Source organism: Pungitius pungitius, chromosome 10 (assembly GCF_949316345.1).
Source record: "Pungitius pungitius chromosome 10, fPunPun2.1, whole genome shotgun sequence".
NCBI classification, from domain to species: domain Eukaryota; kingdom Metazoa; phylum Chordata; class Actinopteri; order Perciformes; family Gasterosteidae; genus Pungitius; species Pungitius pungitius.
Window position 1 is genome coordinate 18,763,959 of NC_084909.1, and position 20,906 is coordinate 18,784,864.

Genomic DNA, 20,906 nt, shown 5'->3' on the forward strand with positions numbered 1-20,906 from the left:
CCCCCCCCCCCCACTCCCCCCTCCTCATTCCTCCGGTGCAGGGACTGCATCTCATGCAAACACTGGATTCTTCCTGAAGGGTCACGTTGGGACGTTTCCACATCCTGAGACTCCCATCGTCTCTCCCCATCAGAGCAAAGCACTTTCTCCAAACCACAGGTGTAACTGTACTCACGTCATTTACCTGTAGGCGTGAATTAGACAGCAACTCCCGACAAGTAAATATGATTTACTGCACTACACCTCAGAGGTGATTGGTCGCTAAAATCTCAGATAATCTGTGTAGTTGGAAGAACAACGTTGTTCTTCCAACTACACAGATTATCTGAGATTTTACGGACCAATCAATCAAGAAAAAAATATTAGTCATGTTAGGTCAAATATAATTGTAAGCCTTCATAATGCTGGAGAAAGTCACACGAAGACCGTGAAGTGTACAAAAACATAGCAGGTGAGACACCTTGTAGGCCGAGGTCACATCATTTCTAATTCCAGCCTCTCCTACATAAAGACTTGCTGGTCCTGCTTGAGGCCCGACCGGCGGTCGGTTCTGCACATATCGGGACACGTCACCATGGAGTCTGGAAACCAACAAGGTGCATTTTTCACCATTTGATGGCTTTTTGTCGACAAAAAAAAAAAAAAAATCCATCAATGGTAAAGCAACATTGAGGCTCATAGGAGCATCTGCTATCAATCAATCACACTCCACCACGCAGCAGGATTAAAGTACACTGAAGACCACGAGAAATGTCGCCTGTGGATGAACGCTCACCAGAGCGAACCAGGTACGGCTTGGTGGTCTCCTAGCAACAGCCGGCGAGGGCGGGCCAGAGGTTGATGGTAGCAGTGGGGGGAGGGGCCAAGAAGAGCACACCATGGAGCCCGGGCAGCGCTGACCGGAGGTAAGACTCAACCAGGCCGCTCTCTTTCCTTCTTACTGGTTTTTAAATCATTCTACACAGCAGAATTAAATGCTTCTAGTTGTAGAGTAACATTTTTGATATATTTTCTACTTGTTTGTAGAGTAATTATTTCTTAATTATTCTTTTTGTTTAATTAGACCAGTTGTGCATTATCTATTGAGTACTTCCACAGATCAGTGTAATTAGTTACACTAACGGCTCTAGTTTGCGCGTCGGTGTTTTTCCCGTCATGACCCGCTTATTCTGCAGCGCCCACGAGGTGAGCAACTGGACCCGCCTCATCTATAATGCACTTTGGTAATGTGAGTGGAAGCCTGGCACAAAGAAATGGTACTTGCACGGCTCCTCAAAAGCACCGGTCACTTATCGCTCAGTGACTTCGCTGCTCAAAGATGGAGCCGCTAAATTCAGAATTCACTTTCATTTATCTCTAGTTTACCGTCAATACAAAGTGATTTAGAACTATTCTATGCAACACCTAAATCCCCAAAAGTCCTTATCTTCCTTAAATTTGGGGTATTTTAGCCGTCCGGGTTAAGGTTGACTGTAGCAAGGAAATAAGGCACCAAGATCTCAAGAGAACATGAATGATTTATGTTTCTGGTTAGAAATCGGCTCTGTAGTTTATAATGTGTTGCTTCTCAAGGGACTACAGGAGTTGGACCAGTTGAATGTGTTGCATCTCGCTAGTGTCTTTTTGGCGAAAATAACCTGAAGAAGAAAAAAAACAAAGTCACTGAATTCAGCTTTGACTTTAACTCCGACCTACTGAATAGTACAAAATATGAACTATTTGGATGAAAAGTAGTTCAGAGTGAATGTGTGAAACAGCCAAAACCCAAAGGGGTCTCAACTCGTATAGCTGGAGTTCTTCTGTTTGCAACCCCATCGACAATCATGAAACACATTCACTGTATAACCAGTGAATGTGAGGAAATTAACCACAGAGTACTTCTGTATCTTCCTGTATTTCATTATATAGTATATGACAGTTTTTGACAGATGTTGATTTATTTCCAAAGTTGTGCACTTTATTATAACTTAAGTAGCGTTACGTGCTTCTTGTCTGCAGAATAAAGAATTCACAGTGTGCCATACTAATTATATTTCTTTACATAATAACAATAGAACTCACCGCCTCCACAAGTGACAGTTCTTTATCTTCTTTTGAAGTTTACTAATGACAATATGTTTGGTTCTCACTAATGGCAACTTGTTCTTGTGTTCAAACCACACGTTGTGCTCGAGTAAAACCCACAACCATGGCGCCTAATGAACCATAACTAACGTAGCCTGAGGGCCACAAAGCTCCCAACGGGCTCCCAGTAACTTACAGGACGGCTCCATCGCGGTGCACATCCCACCGAGGACAGAGCTCCTCCGCTGCCGTTTGTCCGCATCGCTTTGTTTCATGAATAAAATATCAAAGCAGGGTTGCGTTTGCAGAGCTGGGGAGTTGAGAAGTATTGTTGTGTTGACACTGTCTCTCTACCTCCCACTCTCGCCCTCACTGTGGATGCCTCCGGCTGTCTGCCTTCATTTCAAATGCTAATACATTTCTCTGTGGAAAAAGAAACTTTCCTCTTCCTCTCCGTGCTCGCACCCTCTGCCCACAGACTCGTCTCTCTCACGGCCCCCCATCTTGGCTTCATCACCTTTTCATGAGCATCGGTTCACTCGGCAGCAAACAAAGGGCTCTGATGAAAGATCTGACCGGTGCGCATGTGGGATCATCTAACGCTAACCGGTAGCTTATTTAGAAGAAATCCATGGAAGCAAATGGACATTTTTAGATACTGTCTTAACTTGTCTGAAAGAAGACTTCAGGTAACCACACAGCTTTACTGGGTAAGCTGGTAATAAAATTAGTTGAAAATGGAATGACCTTTTCACAGTTCTGCAGGCTTTCTGCCTACTTAATTTATGGAGTAATTTGCATTGCTTCATGTTGAAGTCCTACAGTTTTAGAGGAATGCATTTGCTTGTTGGAACAGAATGTGTGGCACCTGTATCAATTTATGTTTACTTCTAACTTACTAACATCAATCTTCATGTTGTGAACCACCTACCATACTGTTGTTGAGGTGTTTGTTATAACAATGATTTTGTTGTTAATGTATGTTTGTTCCTTTCCATTTATTTCTCTTTCTGCAGAAAGTCAAACTGAACTCTGGAAAAGAAGAGTCATCCATTAATCCAGCACGATGTTTGTGGGAACTCCTTCGGGTAGCGATTCCTCCTCCCCTATCCCGACCCACTGCCCCAGTCCTGATCATCCGTCAGACGGTCCTCCCCTCGCCCTCCCGTCTCAGTCCCCTCCAGGCTGGGCGGCTCAGGCCCGGCGGGACCTCGCACAGGCGGACGCTGAGCTGCGTCGCCTACAGGACCTTCATGCAACCGAGATGGACACTGTGAAGCGCGGCGTGGAGCGGGCCATCCTGGGAGCCCGCAGGGAAGAGCGGCGCTTGCTGGAACGGGTGGAGCAAGACCACCGGGACAGTCAGCAGCATCTGGAACAGGTCCAGAGGGAGAACACGGCAGCAGCCCGGGTGAGCCAGTCACTGTTGGACCAAAGGCTCTGTAAACTGGCTCAACTTCAGCAGCGCATTCAGGAGGTGGGTCGACAGGCGTGTCTAGAGGATGGCAGGCAAAAACAGCTGCTGAAAGACGTTGCAGAGTTCCTACAGCCCTGGGAAGTGTCCGTTTCCCTAAAAAAAGTGAATTTCAAACCCAGCTCCCAACCTAATGCTGTCCACTTCGGAGATATCCGAGTGCAAGAACAAAGCCTTTGTCTCCAGGCCGGAGGTTGCGGGCCACAGGGGCAGCTGTGTGCGCTCCATTCACCGGAGATGCACTACGAAGACACAAACCCTCGAGGTGCTAGAAGAGAAAAAAGCCCCCTAGGGCAGCGGTTAACCTCACCAACAGGCAGGGTTGTCAGGAAAATCAGTCTTTCTACTCGGAGCGATTTGGAATCGGAGGGGGAACAAAACCCCTCCCCAACAAATACACGCCCCTGGGTTCCCAAGTGTGAGCAGTCGGACTGGGAGTCGTCCCATGATGACGAGATGGAGTCAGCGTCTTTTCAGCAACAAGGCGAGGACGTATATTTAAGTGTCCCTAAGATACTTCAAAACATGGACGCTGAAGACTTGGAGCAGGTGTACAAGATAAATGGTAATGGGAAACACTACTCTCACACGAGTCAGAGGAAGACGCTAACTGTGGTCTCTGGTAGAAAGCCGTCCCCCTCGCCTGAACGAAGAGTGGAGAATGCTAAGCTGAGTCACTGGTTGAGTTTGGACAGCCAGGTTCATAGTAGAGGAAAAGTGAGTCAGGAGACCAATATTAAACATTTGAAGTACAGCAACAGTGACTTAAGATCTCCCAAGATGACTCCAAGAGAGCCTCTGACCAGTCAAAGCTGCCTGGACCTCACTTCAGTGGGCCGACCCGACTCTCGAGTCAGCCAGTCGTCTGATGAACACTCTCTCGAACCCCATGGCGACAATGGCCGAGCACAGTCCCCAACAGACAGCCTTGACTCCAGCTACACATTCATTGTCAGCCCACCTCACGATTACAGCACCAACAGAAGCTCTTTGAACTATAATTGCCGTCTATCAAAGTCTGCAGTGGACTTGACACACAAGACTCGCCCGATGATCAGCGACGGGACCGATGAGCACCTCGGAGAGTGGGCCGTGACGTGTAACCACTTCAACACCATGGGCTCAACGTCCCCAAGTCTCTGTAAGGGAGCGAGGGTCTCTGACGTGGGTCAGACCCGGACCCACCCTACACGTCAAAGACATCTTCTGCACCAGCCTCAGACAAAAACGACAGTGACTGGTTCAAATCCACCCCTGATGGCTAGGTCTTTATCCACCTCTGTCATTGATCGATTCTCCCAAGAGCTCAAGAGAGGAAGAGGAGATGTAGGAGAGCCAACCCTGGTGGAGTTGGAGGAGGAGGAGGGAGACTCATCCTTGACAGGATTCAACCCCAGAGGAGTCCATCTGATCAGGCAGTTTGGGAAGCAGGGTTCGGGCAGAGCCGACCTAACGCTGCCAAGTGGTATCCATGCCACACCACAGGGTCTACTCTATGTAGTAGACTGTGGAAATGCACGTGTTCAGGTAAGTGTCTTTCAGACACATACACAACACACAGTGTCTACTATAGTGAATGAAATCTGATTATAACTTTGAAACAGGTGACTGACTTACGGGGCAACGTCCTCCAGCAAGTGACCTCCCCAACGTGTGACGGCTCAGCAAGAAGATGTCGGAACTACTTTGACGTTGCGGTCAATGCTAAGGGTTTGATTGCACTTAGCTGTGCAGCAGAGCGGGCCCTACTTGTCTTCAGCCGGCATGGTCGCCTACTCCAGAACTTTGGTGGGTCGGGGTTGGGCTCCGGAAAAGATGATCTTGAGGCTCCCAGGGGCGTGGCCGTGACCAGACTGGATGAGTTCTTGGTAGCTGATATCCGGAAAGGTAGCCTCATTGCATTAAAGCTTGACCCTAAAACGGGCTCCCGTCTCGAGCGCACTGTGGTGACTGGATTTCACCGGCCTTACTTGGTGGCAGCTTGCACAAGCTCAGGCATGGTAGCCGTGTCCGAAAGGGGCAATGAAACGGGCCGTGTGCCTTGCATTAAAGTGCTGGAGCCAGGCTGGAACACGGTGAGAGTTTTAGGCATATGCGCGGGTATGGGACCAGTCCTTGCCTGTCCGTGGGGCGTCGCTATAGATGCAGATGGTAACGTGCTGGTGGCAGACTGGGCGGAGCAGCACAGAGTCCTCTTATACCCAGCACAGGGAGTGGGGTGGCTGGTAGTGACCCAAGGCTTGAGTAGTCCACGTGGACTGGCCTTGCTACCTAAGGGCCAGCTAGCTGTGTCCGACAGCATGCACCATTGCGTTAAGATCTACCAGTACAAAGGGAGCCAGGACTAGAGAGCGTGAAGAGATGTTTGTGGTTTAGGTTATTTTTGCTGCTCTCAATGATTCAGGGTCTAAGCGGTATGCAAATGTCTCTCAAAAAACGTTGTTTAGATTAGAGTTAAATGAAAGTGTGAATAATGTCTGTGCTGTGCCGTCTTTCATAATATTCTGTACGTTTTCTCCCAGCTGCTAACTGGCGGAGGCAAAGCAGTGAAAAATCAAAGTATTCAGTGTATGGATTCAATAAATTCTACAAAATCCAATTCCAATGCAGTATGGTTTTTCATGTGGGGCATTCTGTTATTCATGAGTAAATGGTTGTGAGTGGTTGGGATATTTTAATGGACAATTGTTCACGCTGTCTCTGCTCTGCACTGAGAAGCAGCAGATCTCAGAGGCCTTTTCCAGTCCTCCCACTCCCTTCTTTCACCAGCAGTGACTGTAATACATCCACCAACCTTTAAAGGATTCTGTATTTAACATGTGGATGCATCGATGCCAGTAAGTACAGGGTGAGCTGAATCATCAGCAGTGAAGCAATATAATAAAATAATAATATTTTATTTTGGGGATACTTTAATCCGCTACCGTTTAGAGGATATTTTGCACTTTTTACTCCATGTTTTTGGCAGCTGTTACTCATTACCTTACAGATTACAACTGATCTGAAAGTATAACAATTCTCAAAAGCTGAGACAAAGTTCTTTTCTTTGTTGTCAAATGAAGAGAGATCAACGTCCTATTTATCTAAGGCTCCGATAAATTTTATACAATAATAGAACATGTTAGTTGGATGTGGTTTGATATTTTTTTGGGTTCGCTTTGGTTCCAAGTTGGCACTAAATGCTTACTTTGCCCTAGGGAATAACTTCAGTCATTGCAATGGGACGATAAAGACGGGATAACATTTTCTACGCATTTTTACACTTATTGTTTGCACCGCGGAACGTTTCTCACTGGATGAGTTTCGGAGGACCGATTATACTGGAGCACCAACTAGCGTTCATGACTTGTTCTGAATGTACTTGAAAAGTATTGGTCTACTTAAAAAAACATAGTTTACAGAAGGTCTACTTACCTATAGGCTACCTGAATTTCTGAAAGTACTATATTTTAAATATGCTATTTCTACACTTGTCTGCTGGAATTGGTTGAACAAAAATAAAAATCCATGTGAAAAAAATTACTTCTCACTGTTCTCAGGTCAAATATTTATGCAATTAAAATGCGATTAATTTCGATTAATTAATTACAAAGCCTCTAATTAATTAGATTAATATTTTTATTTATTAAAATGTATACATGTAAAACATCTAGGATTTAAGATGAAAAACCCAAATGAAATCAGACAATATTTACTGATTTATTCATCAAAAAACATTTTTTTCAATAAAGCAATTAGAAAAAAAAACAGTAAAACATTTAAAAGGACCTCACCTTATCAGGAAAAGACTTTCAAATGAAAGGAGAGTGAAAAGTGTGCAATAAAACCCCTCAATTGTAAATCATATTTTTTGACATGTGGCCAAAAAGGGCTTTTCCATTTATATTTAACCATTTAAAGCTGTCACATACCCTCACACTTTACCAGGTGACATCATTTAAGTCCCTGAGGGTTCAGGGTTTAGGGGGGGGGGGGGATTCGGCCTCTTCTTCCGCAGTCATCAGGTTCACCTGTTTCCGAGCTGAGGAACTTTCCTGTTGGTCCATTGTTCTCCAGTCAGCCAGCCTTCTTGTTTCCTACAGCCAGCTGGTGGACCTGTCATCCAGACATCCTGTTCCTCCTCAGTCAGCTAACCTCTTTTCTCCCAGCTCACCATTAAGCCTCTGTGACCCCCTCCCATAAGCTAAGTATATTATTTACACTCAATAGTCTGGATGCTTCATGAAAATCTTGCTTTTTGTACAGGATCCCCAAAAAATATGTTTGTCGTATCTGTTCATACATTTTCAAGAAATATACAATCATCACTCGCATGATTTATTTAAAACAAATACTGCTCATACTCTCAGTCTGTTAGGAGCCTGCTTTTAATTATAGATGAATGAATTCATACAAGGACATCATGATCTTGTGCTCAATGTATTCCTTGATGTTGACTTAACACTTGAGCTGTGGAGGAGGAATTATGGAAATGACTGGACTCCTACGCACGAGGCGCTGACGCAGAATTACTGGATTATTTACAGAGTGAAGTTTTACAAAAGAGGCTCAAAAGTTTAAGATTCTCATATTGTCGAGAAATAACCAATTTTTTCTGCTACCCCTGTCATTGTTCCAAAAAGCAAATTTGCTTTTGTTGTGTAGGCTGATGTTTCTAGCAAAGGGTGGTTACTGGGCTACGGCCTGCCTTTCCAGCCTGTCCTTATTACAGCAGTAACACATCTGTCAGCACAACCTGCATCTGGCCTACGCATCCAAACATATAGCGTGAGTGCCCTGCGTGTCTCTTTCCAGTCACCTTGGTGATGGGAACGAATAGGCAACCAAAATAAAGTGCAGTACACTCTGCTGGATGCAGATTGTAATGTTTCTTCACTATTGTGTGTGATTTCAAAGTGGCTTCCTGTCTGTGCAAGCTGACATTTACCAACACTTTGAAACTGAGGTTTTCAAAATGCTCTTGGTCTACAACTCCCAGATGGCCAGACTTGTATCTCTGCATGTTGCTACTACATTAGAATCTTTGTGACATTTAGTTGTAGAATGCATCAAATGTTCACAAATAAGCAGACGTGGGGGAGGTGGATAGGTTTTATGGCACTTCGCCACTTTAATGAATGAATGACTGCAATTAAATATCAACCGATGCAAAAATGATGAAGAACTAGAAATTGTTCTGTGACAATGTACAAGTTTGGAATGAAAAAAGACTCCCACAAACCACCCACAGTTTTTATGGTCCAAATTTCACTCGCCTTCCTGCCCGCTCTCTCTCTCTCACACACACACACACACACACACACACACACACACACACACACACACACACACACACACACACACACACACACACACACACACACACACACACACACACACACACACACACACACACACACACACACACACACACACACACACGCCAAGTTGGTTGAGTACACTTGGATGTCTTTTATGGTTTGTATCATAAATCCCGCACTGGGTCTCAGGCATCGATAGTTTTGTGTTTCTGCAAACTGTTTTTGGTCGTCAGTCTAGGCCAGTATAGAGTAAAGATCAGATAAAAAGATCAAGGCACGATCCTAAAACTGTTTACTGCTTAAAAAAGGAGATTTACTAGAAAATAAATTATTTAAATTTTAAAGCCAACTTTAGTTATTAGTTCTACTGTCCAAATGAAAATATATATGCCATAGACTTTATACGAACAAACATGATCTTGTCCGAGAGCCCAGCTCAACACATTCAACAAGCGACGGAAAGGCTGGAATGTAAGCTTTGATGTCACTCCGTTAGCTCTTCCTCTGATTTTCAGAAGGGGGTGGAGAGAGTCAGAGATCATTTCCTCTCTCTGAACCCAGAAAGTCATTGTTTACACTAAAAACTCCACCTAAAACACAAGACTTTGTCATTGCAATTGAAATTTCCCCACCAGAAACTTTTGGTTTTGGTACCACAACATAAGCTGTAAACCACACTGCGACATTGTTAATTCTTTTGCAAATATATACATATTTTTAATAACTGACCAAATCACGATATGTTGATGTACAAAGAAAAGCTGTCAATCCAGTCAAAGGGGTGTCTCTCTCTTGTATAAGGCTGCACTGGTGGGCCCCTCAAATTGTAGTTTGATGGCCTGTTTCAGATTAAGTTGCGGGTCTGTGGTTGTCATGCCAACCATAACATCGACCGACAAGGCACTACCAGGTGGAGCCGGGCTAAAACTGTAGCAAGCAGGTGACAAAATGTCCTTCTGGGGTAGAGAATCCAAAGCCTCCCTTTGAAGTGGGCTTTGTAGTCTGTATGGGTAGCCCAGAGGAGGACCTTCTCTGCTGTTAGCATCTACCGCAGGGCTGTCTTGTCCTGGCATTATCCCAAGGGAAGCCATGACTGTGTTCCATTTGCCGCCACTGTAAGTAGTCCTGTCGGCTTTAATTAAGTTAGAGTTTTGTTTGTTTATTTTGTCATGATATTCAAGTCCAGGCGGCAGGCCTTTCTGAGGCAGTTTGCAGTTGTGCACCATGGCAGCGACTGTGCAAACAGTGGAAGGGAGGCTGCCTTTGGGATGCCTCTGACTGCTTCCATGGAGGCTGCCAATGCCCGAGCTCCCTGGCGGGGGCAAGGTGGAGGGACGACTTCGACTGCGGGGAAGTGAGTGCTGTTGGATTTGCTGAATGAAGCTGAGGCTGTCAGCCGGAACTGTCTGAACCGTGGCCATCGAGTGGCAGGTGGATGAGGTTTGGGAGCTCTGCATGGAGTGGAATTGTTCGGCAGTGGAGCCTGGAGAAGATACAGATGAGGAGGAGGTTGCAGCTGTCCCTTCACCTCCATTCCTCTGGAAGATTACAGATGAGAGGATCTTGTCGGGTTTTGAAGGTGAGACAGCACTAGAACTAGGCAACTGGCCTATGTATGGCTTAGCTCCGTAGCTCTCCAGGAGTCTGACAATGTTCAAATGCCCATGTTTCCTAGCCACTTTTATTGGAGTACGGCCATATTTATCCATGTGATTGGGGTTTGCACCTCTTTCCAGAAGCATTGCAACAATGTTTGCGTGTCCCACCTGGGCCGAGATGCTGAGAGCTGTTGCCCGCTGGTGACATGGCAGATCTATAACAACACCAATGGTTTCAAGGAGACGATGTCCTACTTCAACATGTCCTGTCCAAGCCACTGAATGGATTGGTGGTCTCCCCTCTGAGTCCTGCGCATTGGGGTTCGCCCCATTCTTCAGCAGCAGGTCCACCATCTCAACACACCCCTTCCAGGAAGCAACATGAAGTGCTGTACGGCCCTCAGAGTCTCTGGACTCCAGGGGCACTCCTCCTTTCTCTATGATAAGATTGGCCATTTCGAGGTGATCCTCCAACACCAGAAGGTAGAGCAGAGGCCTTCCTTCTGCGTCCCGGACATCTGTATCAGCCCCTCGCCTCATAAGCAGTTCGGCCACCTCAGCATGGCCCTCCAGGAGGGCGGCACTCAAGGCAGAATGTCCATCGTACGCCCTGTAATCAATGGGAGAACGTCTGTCCAACAACAACCTGACGGTACTCCAGTGACCTTCCTGGGCGGCCAGTATGAGAGGGGTGCGTCCTTCAATGTCCATCTCGCCGACACGTGCCATGCTGCCTTGCTCTGTCAAAGCAGCGCACACACCTCGATGGCCTTCACAAGCCGCAGCGTGCAGTGGAGTCCAACCAAGGTCGTCCTTGTGGTTCTCGTCCAGACCTCGGTCCAGCAGGGCTCGGACAACTTCAACGCTGCCCCTTGCTGCTGCCAAGCAGAGGGCCGTTCTGCCTTCACAATCTATGGCGTCCACAGCCGCTCCCCAGAAAAGCAGCCGGGACACAGTCTTCATGTTGCCCATTGCTGCAGCTGCGAGAAGGGGAGTAACAGCCGCTGCTGCAGGGACGTTGCCTTTAGGGCCAGCAGTCTCATCTACATCGGCACCAGCATCTAACAGAAGCTCGACTATGTCGTCATGGCCCTCATAGGCTGCCAGAAGCAATGGTGTCATTCCATCATGGTCTCTGTGTCCTGGATCTGCTCCCCGCTCCAGTAACAGACTTGCTACTTCACCATAACCTTTGACCCCAGCTGCTGTTGGAACGCAGAGGGCAGAGACTGACAAGGCAGTGCGCCCATCTCCATCAGCTAAGTTAACTGCTGCTTTGTGGTCCAGTAATATCTCCACCGCTTCACAATGTCCCATATACGCAGCAGCAATAATCGGCGTGCGGCCCATGCTGTCAGCTTTGTTGACCTGTGCCCCGTAGTTCAGCAGGGTCAGCACAATTTCCTCATGACCTCCCCAAGCAGCGGCTCTGAGAGCAGTCCGACCCTCAGCGTCACATCCGTCCACATCTGCTCCTGCATCCAGTAGAAGACGGACAGCCTCGCTGTGTCCTCCCCAAGCCGCAGAGCGCAGCGCTGTCCAGCCTTCGTTGTCGACATGCTCCATCATCCGCACGGCAGTTTCCGGCCCCTGGCCCTTGGTCCAGTCCAAGAGCACAGACAACACTTTCACATCCCCCTGCCTGGAAGCCAGAGTGAGTGGTGTTTGACCCTGTTGATCACTGACCAGTGGATCAAACCCGCGTGACAGGAGAAGTTTGGCTACATTTGCGGAACCCTCTCGGGCCACACTGGAAAGTAAGAAATGATCATCGGTTGAACCAGGCTGATTTACTGAGACCTCACAGCCTAGAAGCTTCTTTACAGACATGTCCGTTTCAGGTGCATATCTAACGCTACTTCCTTCTTCACTTGTACAATGCACTCCAACACCCAGGTCTCCGTCTGAAACACAGCCTTCAGAGGTGAGTCCAGTACTCCTTAGCAACTGAAGTACTTCCTGACTGACTAGAACAGGAGGCCGTGTTTTGGATGTGGTGAGGGAAGTCCTGCCAGGAGGAGTTAAAGCCGGCACACCTGCCCATAGCATCCACAGGGCCAATAATGAGGGGTTATCTTTATGGTGACCTGACGAAACCAAATATCTGGCTAGCTGGCAAGTGTCCTCAATGTTCAGGTGGGGTCCCTGCAAAGTCAGAGCCATGGCAAGCATACTATGACCCTCTGTTCTGCTGCACAGGTACTTCTGCGTGCAATACTTAACGTCCGTCAGCCACTCCGCAAAGCTGGCATGAAAAAGCAGTTTGGTTCCCCCAGGGCCATCGATCAGGAGAGGTGAGAGTGTTTGGAGATTTCTCTGGAAGTCCTGGGTGCTGAGTGAGGTGTCACGTGTCCACGTCGCCGTGAAAAGCTGCTGAGGGGTGAGGGGCCTCGCGGCAGCCAAGAGGACGTTGAGGAGAGGCCTGACAAAGACAAAGAGCCCCCGGGGGAACAGTCTCTGGCACAGCCACAGGTAGAGGCCGTTCAGAGTCCCGGGGATGTCGCGGATCTCCCGTAGACCCACCAGTGCACCTGCCACACCATCCAGCACACGCTCGAGGAAGAGAAAGCAGCCGCCGCTCTTGATGTGCAGCAGATTCAGCATGTCGGCCGTGTCAGGGGTGAGCTGGCGGCGAAGTGTTGCGTCTTCATCCAGCCGAGAAAGGATGTACTGCTGCACGTCACGGACCGGGGGGGGTTTGCGAAGATCATCGAGGGGGATCCGGCGAAAACCTGAAACGCAGACGCAGTTTTTTTCAAGTCTCACCATTTTCTATGGTCATTTTTTTAAATAATTGTTTACTGTATGTAATCCACTGTCATTAAGACGACTCAATTAGTGTCAGTCAGCGCTTTTAAATGCCCAATCATTGCTGCCCAATCTCCACCATACACATCCATGAGGTAATTCATATTTCTGTCAGGCCCTATCATTTATATAATAATGCCATAAAGTGCAAAGTCCAGTAGGACAGGTTCATCTTTCTTCATACCTGAAAACATCTTGCACACAGTCTTGTTGTGGCGGCGGACGGAGCAGACCAGGAGCAGCCAGCTGGGCAGCAGGTGTTGATTTGCGGCCAGAAGATGAGCAATGGAGCAGCTCCTCCCACTCCCCTCGCCTGCCCCATACCCGACGTCAAGGGAGTCCACCAAGAGCATCAGAGTCTGGCCAGGAGGAGGGAGGTCCAACAGGGGTCCCAACACTGCTCTAAGGACATGTGAGAAAGGTCCAAGACACACAAGGGAAGAGATAAAATGTCCGCAGAGTAAAAAAACAGATTCTTTCACATTTAAAGTCAGAGGCACTGAAATTGACTTAAATAACCTCATAACTATGAAGTAGGGATTTAACTATCCCAAAAAATGGCATAAAGTAAATAACTTGAGATTTCACTCAGACAAAGGTGGCAGCAGACGACCCGAAGACATTTTAACCTCTGGGTTCTGATGCAAGAGAGTGAGAGAATTCAGTCAGCGTCCGCACCCTGCTGTGGTCTGCTGGTGACTCACGTTCACGGAAGGTCTGAAACGTCCCGCTCCCCGCACGCACGTGAGTTAATGTGTGTACACAGGTTATAAACACACACACAATCTTATCACACTTGAACTCTGCACCTTTCCTTTTGAAGTAACTATAATTTCCAGACCCTTAAAAACCCATCAATGGAACATGCCTGAACTTAGATTTAATTTCTACTCTCCCCTACTTCTACTCAACTTCTGTAAAAACCTTTCAGTCCTAGAGCTAGTTCAGACAAACCATTGATTTATGTGAGAATCAAATTCTCCAACGATGAAGATTACTGTACAGCGTTGTTGGAGCATGAACACCACATAATGAAAGTGAAGGTTTTATGAGGGAACCCTGTAGAACAAAGTTGTTGCTTCCAGATGATAACTGTGTCTGCAGCACATTCCCGAGCCACTACTGTGATGATGATGCTTTGGGAACTGTACGGTAATACCAGCTATTACAGGAACCCATGTTCACCCTATCCAAACAGAGCCAAGCACTGCCAGACCTGTGTTTAAAGTGGGCTGGGGGGTTAAAACAGTAGTTACTGCATTACTGACTACTTTTAGTAGTTTTAGTAGTTCAAATTTATGCTTTAGATTATTACTTTTGACAGACCTAAGACAGACCTAAAGAAAACATGATTGGTAATTGTTTTTTTCTACCTATGTATTTTATAGAAAAGGTTATAGAAAAATGTCTTACACAAAATACATACCAGTGTAAATTAAGCAAATCGCCTTTGTAGAAATGTCAGAAAACCCATTTAACGCTACAGTTTTCACACGGTCAGGTTTACTTGGGTGTCCCGCTGAGCAGAGGTCTGCACTGAGGTCTGCACCCGTCCAGAGAGGGGTCGGGTTTCACAGGTGACAAACAGTGATTAACCTGTGACAGAGGTCTGGTACGAAAAGGTCACGCCGCCCATCATGTTGCAACAAACACAGGGTGCACAGTTGTGTGTGTGCTGTCATTATTGTTAATGTCTATATTTTAGGCCAGAAGGTCCAGTCAGGTTGTTTTTTTAAACTGCAAATTTATGCAAAAAACTGAAAAAAACTTTTTTTGATTTATTTATGATCAACAGTCTCTGGCAATTTTGTTTGTTTATGGTGTGCAACAAAAGCTAATGTAGTGCTTTTTGCATTCTTGTATCAGAATCTTGATGTTTGGATCAATCAGGAGCCTGTGAAGTTGGGTTATTTAAGGTCATCGACCAATCATGGTGAGCTCAGTAAGTATCTGTCAGGAGATGAACATATTTCAGAGGGAGTGGGGCTTAAAATTCCAACATCACAGAAATGCGTCGCTCCCAACGATAAGACTTTTATTATTATAAGGCAATTATGTATTACTACATCAACTCGTTCTGATTCAACATGTCCATATCCCGTCCTCAGATAATGGCAACTAGCATCCTGTACTGTTGGCCACTTTAGTTCAGGGATTAGGATTCAGCAGAGATGGTAAATCGCTAATAGTTTCCTGCAATAAAACCAAGATTATTTTCATCGTGAATAAGAAAAAGGCTCAAAGAAATAGCAACAAAAAAAAAGTTGCCAGTTTTCCAAATTGATCAAATTGTGTATTTTGTGTGACCTACAGTCTTCAGACCCAATTATGTTTAATTAGTAAACAGTAAATACTAGGTTTGTATCATCAGTTTTTTGCCTGATTTGGCTGTATACGATGAATTAAAGTGGGTATTTGTCAAATTCTGAATGACTTGTTTGAGTAATGTCTTTGGTGGGAGAGGTTCGATCGGCAGGTGTTTATATATTTATACATCACTTGGATGTGTCTTTTAGTGAGATCTTTAAAAGCGACTTAAAATTCCAGTTCTATTATTAGGAGCCCATTGACATGCATAGAGTCTGAGGAGGAAGTCATCTCACCTTAACCACTGCAGCCTGCACTTTTACGATGAGGCATATGCTGCGACTTGAAGCGGGTCGAAGCCTTGCCCTTGGCTGACGGCTACATCTGAGTTACAACAAGTCTATCATACCTGCGTTTGCTTTAGTCATCCGATTGCAGCGCCGCTCCCTAAGCGGGCGCACGCTCGGGTCTGTGGAGGAGGAAACGTTAATGATCCTTTAACGCTGGTCGAGGCTTTCCGCTCCGGTCCGCCGTGGACACGGCACGGTGGGCGACCTTTGACCCGCTTTAATTCAGCTGGCGGAGGTTAGCGTTTCACGCAGGTTGTCGGGATGTCGGGTGAACCTGGTTAGAGAGATTCCCCGTCCTGTTCTCTGCGAGTGCTGCGCGTGTCTGTGCTTTACTTTTCTCTCATTCTTTCCCTCAAGGACGATCCGACTGGATGTACAACTACAAAGTTAAAAGTACAAAGTACCTGATGATATTACATTTTAGAATGAAACTTTATGTGACCAGGGGAGCCTCCTGCAGAGATTTAAATATTGCCTAGGGACACAACAACCAGCTACAGACTACAAATAGTGCGTTAAAGAAGGCTCACTGGTTAAAACATAACAGTTTGGGTTTTTAAAGCAAAGGGTAATAACGTATGATTAATGTAATAAGCAGTAAATTCAGAAACTATCACACAAACCATATAACAATAGATGGATAGTTACTTTATTCATTCCATAAGGGGAAATATATATATATATATATGTGTGTGTGAGGATTTCACTTGAGGTTGTTAGAGGCAGAAAAGCAGTGCATTGTGTCCTACTTTGTGTCTTTTAGCAGCCCCTCATTAAAAGTTAGCAGGGGTAGAAACCGCACGGCAACTATTCCCTCAACGACACCACAACACAAAATCCCTTCTGCTACCTGTTCATTATTCTCCATGCCGTGTGCAGTCCAGGGTCTGTCTGCGCCGATAGTAATCAGAGAGCTCGCTGCAACACTAAACCCAGACCTATTTAGAATGAATGAGTCACCTGTCAGTCCACATAGTTCACATGATGTGTCTGGTCATGTGGCAGAATGCAACCAAGTGCATTTAAACACATTTCTTCATGAACCACGTGTTTTTATCCGGCAAAAAGAAGAAACATTTTGGCTGTTGCAGAATTGAATTGAAGCCCCGCTTTCCTACTGGTTCAGACTCTGTAGATGTACACGCTGAGCATCAGGAAACTCTTCCTGTGGCTGCTCACTTCACCATAAGCATAGAAAGTCCCTAGAATTGGCTCCACATTGATGTACTACAGCATTCTAGTGTTATCCGCTTTCTAACTTTTAATACTGAACGCATTTAGCGTCTGTACTTTCACAATGTGGCCTTCTAACTTTCGCCTCTCCTCTCTCTGGGTCTGTAATACAACGGTGTGAACCAGTAGATCCTTTTTCCCCCCCACGTCGAGCGAGTTCACCAGGTGTGAACCCGACCCCCCCCAACTGTCGAGCAACGCCACGGCTTTGAGTCCAGTCGAAGCGCTTTAAAGCAGAGAGCGCCGCGCCACATTAAAAAAATAAAAAGGCCCAGGGCTTGAAGTGCATCCTCATGTCCGCGTTTCAACAGTGTGTCAACGGCTGTTCTCGCGAGGCGCGGTTTCGCCCGCGGCGCCCCCCCCCCCCCCGCACACAAACAGCGTCTGGCTGCGAGCCAGCTTTGAGGGCAGCGAGGAATCCGGCCCGGTCCTTCACACCAGAGGTAGGCAAACACGGGCTCATTGCAGAGTAAACACGGTCCCGGAGGGGAGGGTGACCTCGCAGACTGCCGCTGAGACGGTCACTGGGGCACTAGAGGCATTTTTTGCGCCCTTTGTTCCATTCCCCCCCCCCCCCCCCCCCCCCCCTTTCTTCGCTGAAAAGGGAAGTTGTGTCGTAAATAACGCCGTAGCACCCATTCACAGTGGAGCCCCATTGTGAGCGCTGTGAATGGGCCGCATTATGAGAGGAGAAATAAATAGAAGAAGAATAGCTGCTGCCGCCAAGTTTCCTGGGACTGTGGAGGCCTCTCTTGTGATGGCTTTTGCATCTACGCGCTATTAAGACACCTGTAGAAAACACCTATGTTCGGTCGCTCTGCCCCCCCCCCCCCCCCCCCGCGCTTGAGGCCCAATTCCTTTTTTTCCGTTTTGGAGCGAACGCATCGGTTTGTATTCGTATCAGCTCGTTGCGTTACAGTCACGCCAACATCGCTAAAGTGCTGATATTTCAAAAAATAGTCTTCACAAGTTGCACTGGAATTGTAAACATACCAGAATTGACACTTTGCTAGGTCTTTGCAATTTGACGCTAGTAGGCCGGCCAATCACAGCGTAGCATCGGCCAGCAGGGCCAAAGGGCCGAGGCCTCTCCAGCTGCAGTCATTTCAGATCCATTTCATTTTTAAGGATGGTTTTGGTGGGCTAGTCGGGGCTGCATGTTGCAAGAGTGATACCCAGAAAATCCGGGAGGGGGAAGGACTTTTCTAAAATGTTACGCTTCTTTGCAAAGACGACATGGGGAGATATCCCATCATCAGCTAGAAGCTATCACTTCTATGCCAAGATAGCTACTATGCACACTTTCGCTTTTGAATGACTAACAGAGTCCGACTTAATTTCACAGTTTTCTGTCTGACACTTTGGACACAGATACAGACATGTCCCGGGGGGGGGGCTGTCCGTCCATCAAAATGGTAAATGCACTGTACTTGTGTAGCGCTTCTCTAGTTGACCCCGACCACTCAAAGCGCTTTAGCGCTTCATGTCATCGTGCACCCACCTCATGTCACACACACTGATGACAGTGTGTGTTTCATATAATAACACTGATGACAGTGTGTGTGTGTGTGTGACCACTACCGTACAGCCTTCCACGGGCCCATCGGTGACGAACATTCTCACACACGGTGGTTTCGAGCTACGGGAGCAGTGATTGGAGGGCGGCCGTGCTCCCCACTCCCCCCCACAATCACCCGCATCAACGCACAATCACCCGCACGTCGACGTGTGGCATCATTTGGCCTCTTTAATCGTGCTGCAGCAGTTTGACGCATTGGAGCCGTCCTTCAAACACATGCTGTAAAGAGCGGTTCTTCGGAGAGGGAAGTTGGGCAGCATGGTGGTTCTGACCCGTCAAAGGAGTAGCAGCAGGGGGGGGGGGGGGGGGGCAAAAGGTCAATTGTATGTAACCTTTTTACAAAATGACTTTGTGTATTATAGTTATGCCAGGCAATGGGTCACGTTCACAGTATCCATGTTGTAGAGCTTCAAGAACGTTCTGGTCTGAAATCATAGCTCGACAACAGAACACATTACGCCTTCCCGTGATCAGGGTTATGGAGTCTCCAGATATCTGATGTTTTGGGTCAAAAGAACTGGATGTTAAAACCATCAGTTTACCAAACAGAAAAAAGAAGAACTTGTGACGCAGGTTTTCACCTTGTTATTTCCCCCAATAAAACTGTTGAGCTGCTCCTGCCTTTATTTGACTATCACCACTGACACATGCACACGTGCATCAGGCTCTTGAAACCAGCACACACATCCTTAGATGTTACTCTCACTTTCATTTAGCAACCTTGAACTTTCCCCTCGCACCTTTTCTGATAAACATCAAACCTCCTGTGTGTGACTGTTTCATTAAAAACTTTGAATGCCCTTTAAGAAAAAATACACAAATCAAATTAAAAACAAGATTCAAACCTCTTGAAGGTGTCGTCGGGGTCTCTCTGACAGGCGACTGGCTCCAAGCAGGAGGATACGGATGGGCTGTTGAGGATCTCTTTGTACCCAGGATGGAGGAGAGGCGAGGCCCTCAGCTGCTCCACCAGGCCCAGGACGAACCTCCACGGCGAAGAGCTCCTCTGGTCCTCCCGCTGGCAGAAGTGGAAGGCCAGGCAGCGCGGCGCCAGCCCGAGCGCCAGCCCGACCTTCGAGGTGGGCCACACCACCTCCGTGCACAGGGCCGTCTTCCCGGCGCCGGGGCCCCCGGTCACCAGCAGCCCCGGGGGCTGCCCCGGCGCCGGCCGGTTGTCCAGGCTGCGCCGCAGCTTGTCCAGGGCCCATTCCCGGCAGTAGAAGCGCCGGCCCCGGAGCAAGCTGGGAGATCCGCCGCCACTCATTTGCCCCGAGGCGTCTCAATTCCGCGGGACGAGTCACCACTCGGCACGCCGCGTCCCATGCTCCTCCGGCGCCACCCCCCCCCCCCACACCCCCCCTCCCAATCCCGACCTTTAGGTGCAGCGGCAGCAGGTGACAGCTCTTGGTATTTCCTCACACCAAGAGTTTCTGAAAGTGTTGCGTCAGGCGATTGTTATCACTGGTTTCCCCCCCCTTCGCAGGCCCTCAAGGCGTAATTCTGACAAGGAGACGGGAAAGGTTGAGTCAGCTAATGGCTCGCCTCTTCAGCGTCTTAATTTGGATCTGCCGGGTGGATCCGTGGCCGTCAGCGTTCGCCGTTGCTCTCCTGGATTTCGTGGAGCTGTTCAATCAGAAAGAGGGGGAAAAAGGAGTGAGATTCCAAAGAGGAAGTGACTCCGCGTCTCACCCCTCCTGAGATGATGGAGTCCGCCTCCATCTTTTAATGAGAGCTACAGCCTTTCCTGCTGCCTGTTTCTATCTCGCTTCTCTCAAGAATTTGAGCATCGATCCTAAAATGCAAAACTGGCATGAAATTCTCTTCTCCTTCCTCGTGCCGTCAGCCCTGTGAGCTGCACTCACTCACGCCTCCCTCTGCGAGTCTGTCTCTCGTGCTCTCCGGTTTTTCCTGTTTGAGGTTCGCTTGTCTCCTCCCTCCCCCGGTGGTTCTTGGTATGTCAGGACATGCACAGGAGAGAGAGGGAGAGAGAGAGAGAGAAGTCATGTGGCCATGGTGGGAGGGGTTACCTGAGGTCAAGGTTCAGCTACAGGGCAGGAACCAAGCGGCAGCCGCTGAAAAATGGAATTGCCAAAAACTGAAGTTCCACAAATGGCCATTTGGGACTTGGCATAATTGAGGGGGTCTGGTTCTTGGCTAACTTCAGGAGTCAGGGTTTGTGGTCAGGAATACCAT

General features: G+C 47.5%; 1 protein-coding gene across 1 annotated transcript; it reads right to left on the reverse strand.

The window, feature by feature from the left end:
* Nucleotides 1-8,624: 8,624 nt before the first annotated feature.
* ankrd50l (ankyrin repeat domain 50-like) lies at nt 8,625-20,004 on the reverse strand. Its single transcript, XM_037489236.2, has 3 exons — nt 19,559-20,004; nt 13,429-13,646; nt 8,625-13,168 (listed from the first exon to the last, which is right to left on the reverse strand). Exons 1-3 carry the CDS (start codon nt 19,975-19,977, stop codon nt 9,612-9,614), a joined length of 4,194 nt encoding a protein of 1,397 aa, XP_037345133.2. The 5' UTR covers nt 19,978-20,004; the 3' UTR covers nt 8,625-9,611.
* Nucleotides 20,005-20,906: the final 902 nt, after the last annotated feature.

Bases quoted from the DNA above. Each gene is read 5' to 3' on its own strand.
- ankrd50l (XM_037489236.2), bottom strand. From the start codon at position 19,977: ATGAGTGGCGGCGGATCTCCCAGCTTGCTCCGGGGCCGGCGCTTCTAC. The intron at 13,647-19,558 runs GTTTGAATCTTG...ACATGTCCTTAG, and splicing joins CCCGACGACACCTTCAAGAG to AGCAGTGTTGGGACCCCTGT. The intron at 13,169-13,428 runs GTATGAAGAAAG...TCTGCGTTTCAG, and splicing joins TGTGTGCAAGATGTTTTCAG to GTTTTCGCCGGATCCCCCTC.